General features: G+C 40.9%; 1 protein-coding gene across 1 annotated transcript in view; it reads right to left on the reverse strand.

Annotated features, from left to right (window-relative positions):
- The window catches only part of TAT (tyrosine aminotransferase), an 8,515-nt gene extending 2,847 nt beyond the window's left edge, over nt 1-5,668 (reverse strand). The window contains exons 1-7 of the mRNA XM_004690403.2: nt 5,434-5,668; nt 5,186-5,290; nt 3,598-3,665; nt 2,333-2,491; nt 1,823-1,961; nt 1,047-1,099; nt 62-214 (exon numbers count right to left, since the gene is read on the reverse strand). Coding sequence (XP_004690460.1) covers nt 62-214; nt 1,047-1,099; nt 1,823-1,961; nt 2,333-2,491; nt 3,598-3,665; nt 5,186-5,290; nt 5,434-5,668 — 912 coding nt within the window. The remainder of the gene's footprint in view (nt 1-61; nt 215-1,046; nt 1,100-1,822; nt 1,962-2,332; nt 2,492-3,597; nt 3,666-5,185; nt 5,291-5,433) is intronic.
- Nucleotides 5,669-6,722: the final 1,054 nt, after the last annotated feature.

A 6,722-nucleotide genomic window follows, 5' to 3' on the forward strand; every position in this document is an offset into this window, starting at 1 on the left:
TATATATATATATATATATAAAATCGTAAATTTCACATACTATTTCACCAACTGCTCTCACCTCATTGCCAAAAATGTCTCTTCGGTCATGAATAAGGATCCAGCCCAGCCTCCAGCCAGGAACCAGCCAGCGCTTGGCCAGCCCTCCGCAGGACAGGATGGGGACATTGCTGCTAAGGGTAGCTAGAGGCTCGAATTTGGAATCCGAGAACACCTGAGGAGAAGAGGTGCTTATGACTGCCTTCTTGTTTATAGTCCTCCAAATCACAAAGCTGCCCTTTTTTTTTTTCTTAATCACTAGAAACAGATCCCAGGATAAACCAACTCCTCCCATCCTGAAGCATGGCCCGATCCAAGAGACTTCAAAGGAGATAATTCTAAGATTTTAAGCCTGGTGTCTGGACTGGATTAAAAGAAGCCTAAAGGGAGGAAACTGACCTTACCCCAGTAGTACAAGCCCATGGAGCTGCCTCTAGGGAATAAATGATGGTTGGATTATATCTTTAAAAATAAAACACAGACACTTTATCTGAAATTCCTGGTTCTAGGTTTGCTGCAGAGTACACAATTGTTTGGGTTTTAGAAAAGGCTGTAAAAACCCACCTTGACCTGCTTTGTAAAACCCAAACAATTCCACATCCTGCAGCACATCTCGGCTCAAATAGTGTGTACACCCCCAGAGCCATGTGGGACAGCACTCCTACTGAGGCATAGTAACATTCCTGCCCCTTTTCCTACACTCCTGACAAATACATAGGTCCATAAGTAAGATCAATAAAAACCTATAAGTATTTTTACATCAGTCCAAGTCAGGTTTTTCCACCAAATGAATTCGGAAATTCTTCAGATTTTCATAGCTTTTTGGACTTTGGAAAACCATCCTAGGGGTGGTAGTTCCATGCATCTGTCAGGAGTGCAGGGACACTCCTTTGCTGTACTGAAGTGATTCCAGGTTGCTTCTGGTGATTCTAGAAGCCTTCTCTCAATGTCCTATGCCAGAAGTGGGAATTGAGTGAGTGTGGCGACCTACTATGTGCAAAACTCACCATGTCTCCATAGATCTCATCAGCTAAGATGGGAACACACTGCCGTGCTGCCACTGAAAGTAAGAGAAATATCCTGAAGTCATTTATAACCTGAATTACCATGTATTAGTCTCAGGCTTACTATTCTTTGCATTTCATGCTTGTGGATTTCACTTTCCTCTTTAAGAAATATCATGCTGGGCCCTCCCTGGTGGTGCAACAGGTTGAAGCACAGCACTGTGAAGCAATCTGCAGCCACTGCAGCACAAGTTCAATCCCCGGGCCAAGAAGGTGACCTACATGGCACAGCAAACCTCTCCTGACCTGCCCGTTGCTCCCCTCAGCAGTGTGTTTCAGTACATCTGCTGGTTCTGCTCCCCACTTCCCCATTCTGTCTCTGTTGAATCCTCTCACCCTCATACCTCTGGCCTGTACCCCAGTTCTTTTATAAATAAGTAAATCTTAAAAAAAGAAAAGAAATATCAATGCTTATGTTCTTCCTGGGTATGGAGCTAGAGTTGTCATTTAAGTATCTAGATTATTTCAAACCTTGTGTTGTTCAAACCTTGTGTTGCACGTGACAGAGATGGTGAAGAGGCTAGCATTGCCTTTTTCTCCTTCTTTTACCCCAATCCTACCATTTTAGTGAAATGCTCTTTACAAGAGACTACAGAGGAACTCCCACAGCTCCACCCAAGCCTTGGAATTTAGTGAAGAGCTCTTGTCTCACTCCAGGAAATAGTTGTCAGATTTTGTCCCCATCTCCTCTCCTGCCTGGTAAATTCTGCTAGTCTCACCTGCCAGAATTTTTTGGAGATGGCTTCGATTGAACAGTGACCCACAAGGATTTGATGGATTATTGACAATGAGACAAGCTGTCTTCTCATCAATCAGGTATTCCAGCTGTTTCAGGTCAATTTCCCAAGACTTTTCTGGCTGTAGAAGAAGAAATAGTGAGACTAAGATTATTTGGAAAAATTTAGTGGGAATAATCCCCAAGTGGTATTAAGAAAATCTAGTGTTGGTAGCCTCAAGTACACACTTGACCTGCTATGTAAATCCCTTCCTCCTCCCCCCCCCCCCCAAAGAGAAAATGTTAACAACTTAAAAGAAATAGATTCCTTGGAAAAGGGCAAGGTGGGGGCGGGGGTGGGGAGCTCTAACTCAGCAGACTTCCATGAGATCTCACTGTAACCATGGACTTCTTTGCCTGGTTATTTACTTTGACCAGTCTGCTACAATAACGACGTATATTTTTACAAAGTCATAATTGAGCATTTGAGTCCAAAAATTAAAAAGTCATTTACCAGTAAATCGTAGAGTTTGACTTCAATTCCCATAGATTCAGCCAACGTCTTGTAGAGAGAAAAACCGGGTCTCGGAACTAGGATGTTTTGCCCTGGGTTGGCCAACACAGCTAAACAAAGTTCAATGGCTTGGCTGCAGCCACTTGTCAGAATGACATCCTGAGAAGACAATAAAAGGTTCATTTTCCCAGAGGTTCCAATAGCAACAAGGGAAAGAGATTATCAAATGGATGACAGGTTAGCAATAAACTTAAAAGTTCTAAGTGGAGTAGCAGGAACTGTACTAAGTTAAAACAGGAAGAAATTAATGTGTCCATTCAAATGTTGTTGTTAATGTTGTTGAAAATGTTAACTTGGACCTCCCTGGTGGTGCAAGGGGTTGGGTCTCAGCACTATGGAGCTATGAGCAGCCAGTGCAGCACCAATTGGATCCCGGGCCAGAGAGGTGACCCACATGGCACGGCAGATCTCCCCTGACCAGCCCACTGGTCCCCTAAGTGGTGTATTTCAGTCAATCTGCCCACTCTGTCTCCGGTGAATCCTTTCACCCCCTCCCACACCTATGACCTATACCCCAGTTCTTGTATGCATAAATAAATAAATCTTTAAAAGAGAGAGCAAATATTAAAACTTAAAAGACAGATTTCTTGGAAAAGGGCAAGTAGCAGTGACTCAGCACTTCAAGGAGAAATCACTGTGCCAGGAACTTTTTTGCCTGGTTATTTATTTACTTTTGACCAGAAATCTGAAGTCCGGACTCTTCTTTGAAATATAGATGTGAAGAAATGTTAGCACCCCAACCCCGCTCAGTAGACAAATAAGGGGAGGGTAGCATTTAATATGTCACATTATTTCCCATCTGAGTGACCTTAAGGTAAATGAGGGTAGCTAGAATTTTTTTTCAATATCCCATTGATATATTTAATAAATAAATTTAATAAATATTCATGATTTGGTGTTTATGAACTATTGTTTTTTGGTGGTCATTTGCAGCTCATCAAACTCAGGCTAACTTAAGTCCTTGAGCCTCCTTGTTTCAGATACTACAGAAGGTGTATACAACTGCATGACTGTATTGGAACGACACTGAACAATAATTACATAATTAAGTACAATCACCGATTAGTGAAGACCTGAAATTACTAAAGGGAGGTTATCCAGAGTTTTTGTTCCTCTGGAGCCCAGGCCCTTTGAACAGGGAAAGAAGAATAAGGAATACGAAGCAGGAAAGAATACGCTACCCAGTATTCTGAAACAAGACTTACCTTGGCTTCTAGGGGTGCCTCAGGACAGTGGTAATACGAAGCAATCTCCTCCCTACTGGATAGGTAGCCTGAAAGAAAGAGGGTTAGGGAAAAGCTGGGCATTTCATCCTGAAACCCAGAGCTTGTTTCAGACTTCCTGCCGTCAGTGCTCAGAGACAAGGTCTCAGCCGCTACAGATAAAGGAGCTGAAGTGTATAGGTTACACTTGTATAATACGTACAGATGTATAAGTTATGTCAAGGAGAGCTCTGCAAACTATAAAATACTCTCCTGTCCCATCTTGGTTACTGTAATTAGGTGTTATTCTCCATGAAATAGAGGACTTAAATTATTCCTAAATCCCTTGCAGGTGCTCCATTTTTTGAAAAATTGTCATCAATGCATAAAACACCATTTAACTTTGTTCAGTTTTACAGGGGCAAAGTGATATTCTCGTTAGCTTACAAGCTTGAAGTTTTAACAATTTCATATACATTATCACATTTTGCCAAATTGCTTTTCAAGAAAGACTGCCTTCAGTCAGCAAGGACAGAGATAATATTTCTTAATGTTTAACTTAGTGGGTAGAGATGAGTCTCTTGAAGTTACATAAATCACTACCACTTCCTTCATTATTAATAAGAAAAAATATTTACTTAAGATTATATTATAATTTGTATTTGCTTTGGCATGAAATGTTCATATCCTTTAAATGTCAAAGGGAGCTTGGTTTTAGTTTTTCAGGTTAAAGCAGTTTTCTAATACTTTGGATATAAAAATCATTAATTTATAATCATTAATTAATTTTTTGTTGTACAATACTTTATGAAATATAAATAATCAACCTAAAAGTCACGTCCCTGAGATCTCTTTGAAGTGTTTCAAAGATTTGTTTTCAGACTAAAATGGAATTTCTACTCTGCATTAAGGGTATGCAATATGGTTAGGGGGAAAATGTGCAAAACAAAAACAAAGTCAAAGAATCTTTATTTTACCAAAATGTTTAGAGTACAAATGTTTAATAAATGGACAGTGTTAATTAAGCCTAAATAAGAATAATTTCTTCTTTCAGAAACTACCGGTTGCTTTTTTCTTTAAATAGAGAGCCAATTCTTTGTCATTCTTGATTGTTGTTGTTTTAAACTCTTTAATCTCAAACAATTAGTCCTACATTTTAATGGGGTCAAGATCGTCATTAAAATAAAGTTTGAATGTATAGAAGGAGAAATAAAGTCAGAGTATTTTCATAAGGCAATGAATAAAGTAACTTCAGACTTAGGGTCTCAGGAATCAAGTAGCTGCCACCAAATGCAAGGTCTTCAAATTGAAATTAGCAATGAAGGGGGTGGACTATTCCTTTGAGAAATATGTGTGAGGGAGGCCAGAGGGGAGATGCCAGCAGGCCAGAGAAAGGCCAGGAAAAATCTGGACCTTGGTGGCTGTATTTAGGCACCCTGAGTCCCCCTTTCTCCAAATGCAAATGATCATTTATATTTTTGCAGCTCCTTAGGAGCTTTGCCTCAGGAAAGCAAAGAGAATTCTAGAAACTAAATGCCATTAGATGAGCACTAAAGATTTGGAAGCCACCTTATGATCCAGGAGAACTTACCAACGGAAGGGGCATAGCCATTGTATTTCCCTGAGTCCAGAGCATCTTTCATTGCTTGGGTAATTTCAGGGTCAGTAGGCAGGTTTCCAAACACAGTAGGGTCCCCTTTTCATAAAAGAAAGAAGAAAAGAGACACCAAGAGGTTACTTTTCTGCACCTGGTGCTCAGCCTCAACCTCCACTCCCATCTTCATCTAGCCTGGGAGAAGGGGAGCAACAGTTGCCCCTAGCCCAGTGCTCCCAACTCACCGATTGACAGAGAAATCATGGTTTTCTTTGGATTTGGTTTGACCTTCATGCTGTCCACAATGGCCCGGATGGGATTGAAAGTCTTGTCGGACATGTCTGAGGGCTTCACACACCACCTAGCCTTCCTGCCCTTGTTTTTCCCTGGCAGGGAGTTTCTCCCACCGATGTTAACATGCACATCCAAAACTGATGGTGAGTTGTTGTTGCCATTCATCTGAATCATGTAGGGGTCCATTGCTAGGGAAGACTGGGGGAAAACAGAAAGTTCCTGTGATGCCAAGAACACAACATTACCCTGAGGTCTTAAAACTTCTGGGTGATTTCACTGCACACCTCTTTACAAACTCCTTTCTTTGTTGCTTTCTCTTGTAAAGTAACTTTGTTATGAATAAAGGGATTTTTGCTAAAAGAGGCAAGAAAGTAAGAATCCATTGGATCATGTCAATGGAGAGCATTTAGTAGAAAATCTATTGTGAGATTGGCTATGTCCAACCATAATCTACTCAAAAGTTTAACCATGCTCTCAGGAAAATAGGGGAACGACAGGTGGGTTGCTAGACTAGCAAAGCATCTGTGTTCTCTCCTCCCCATGTTGAACCTATTCAAGAAAGTATCTCTCTAACAAGACTGATTCTTCTTCCCCGCAAGGAGCCAGGAAGAACCACAACATATAATTAGAGAGTTTGTGTTAATATTATCATGAGTACAACTAAAACCCCATCCCATAAGCACCTTACTGCCCTATGGAAAAAGAAGTCAATATACCACAAGGGAAGAAAGCATTCACTCAAATAAGTAAGCTGAGGCTTGAGATTTTACCTTCCAAATCAAGAAGGAGCTGTCGCCAAGGAGTCAAACCTGGAAGCTGTGCTGGTGCTTCTTTGCTAGGTTACAGTGACAATGAACTCAGATGCAATTCCTGACTCCTGAAATAGTGCCCACACATGGGCGTTGGGCCTGAGACTTCTATGCTATTGGTTAGTGTGACAACTGTGCCCTCCTCCCTAAGCCCCTCCTCACTTTTTGCTGCCTCTCACCTCTAACCCTACCCCCATCACCAAATCAGGAATTTGTCCTCATGTCAAACATCTGGAATCCTCTTTGTTAACTCTTTCTCAGCACTCTGTGTGATGTTTGAGAGAGCTATCAGAGGGGTCGTTATGCATGATGGCTGGTCATTTTTTATTAGACTTTTTTGGTTCTAAAACAAGTCAAAAATTTTTAAGAGAATTTTAACAGAAATATATCAAGTACAAAATGAGAGTCCCTCCTTGTTCCTTGCTGTCTGT

The sequence above is a fragment of the Condylura cristata genome, unplaced genomic scaffold, assembly GCF_000260355.1.
Source record: "Condylura cristata isolate star-nosed mole 26May11 unplaced genomic scaffold, ConCri1.0 scaffold00028, whole genome shotgun sequence".
Taxonomy (NCBI): domain Eukaryota; kingdom Metazoa; phylum Chordata; class Mammalia; order Eulipotyphla; family Talpidae; genus Condylura; species Condylura cristata.